Consider the following 843-nt stretch of genomic DNA (forward strand, 5'->3'; position numbering starts at 1 on the left):
GGAGCCCAACAGCCGCGGAGGGGTCGTGGGAGGGGCTCGAGCAGAGCCGCGGCCCCGGGAACGACACTCACCCTCGGCTCTTCCGGTTATTGCTCCCTCTTCATTGTGCCGACTCGAGGCGGAAGCGCCTGAAGTCCTGCACAAACCCGTCCGGGCAGCCCTTCCGGAAACGCTCCCCCTCCGTCATCACGCACCTCAACCTACCCGGCGCGCAGCGATGACATCACACTCCGGCCGCCATGACACTAGAGGCAAACTAGAACGCACTGCCCTGGGCCCATGGACAACAGGAGAGGACGCGGTTGAGGGGCGGAATGGCCTCCTCGGTGGTCAGAGCCACGGTCCGGGCCGTGAGCAAGAGGAAGATACAGGCCACCCGGGCCGCCCTTACTCTGGTGAGTATCGCGGGGGGTTGCGCCGCGCTCGCGGCGGCTGTTAGCCCCAGGGCCAGGGCTGCGGGGCCGCGGGGTGGCGGTGAGCGGAGCCGGTGCCTGGCGGGGTGTGGGGCGCGTCTCCGGGCGAGGCTGTCCAGACCCCTGCCGCGGTGAAGAGCGGTTCCAGGGCCTGTACTGAGCAGCAGTCCGGGGGGTCTCCGGACACGAGGGAGCAAATGACCGGAGCCCCCTCCCGGCCGGGCTGTTCGCCTGCGGGCCTGGCCAGCGCTCTCGGTTGGGTCGCAGGCGAGAGCCGGGGCGGGCGCGCTGGGATGAATCCTGGGTCGCCGACTGTCGAGGTTTTATTGCGAGGTTGACGATATTTGATGTTTTCCGTAAAGCCCCTGCTCCTGGAATCACGAGATTACACGAGACTCTTGGCTTTCACTTACCTTTAAAGGAGCTGTCA

The 843-nt window shown here is 66.7% G+C and overlaps 1 protein-coding gene across 1 annotated transcript in view; it reads left to right on the forward strand.

The window, feature by feature from the left end:
- The first annotated feature begins 97 nt into the window (after positions 1 to 97).
- ISCA1 (iron-sulfur cluster assembly 1) overlaps positions 98 to 843 on the forward strand; it is a 9297-nt gene continuing 8551 nt past the window's right edge. Inside the window, exon 1 of the mRNA XM_026652396.2 lies at positions 98 to 395. Within this exon, the coding sequence (XP_026508181.1) occupies positions 315 to 395 (81 nt within the window). The 5' untranslated portion in view covers positions 98 to 314. The remainder of the gene's footprint in view (positions 396 to 843) is intronic.

The sequence above is a fragment of the Terrapene carolina genome, unplaced genomic scaffold (assembly GCF_002925995.2).
Source record: "Terrapene carolina triunguis isolate 2854851 unplaced genomic scaffold, T_m_triunguis-2.0 Scaffold113, whole genome shotgun sequence".
Taxonomy (NCBI): Eukaryota; Metazoa; Chordata; order Testudines; family Emydidae; genus Terrapene; species Terrapene triunguis.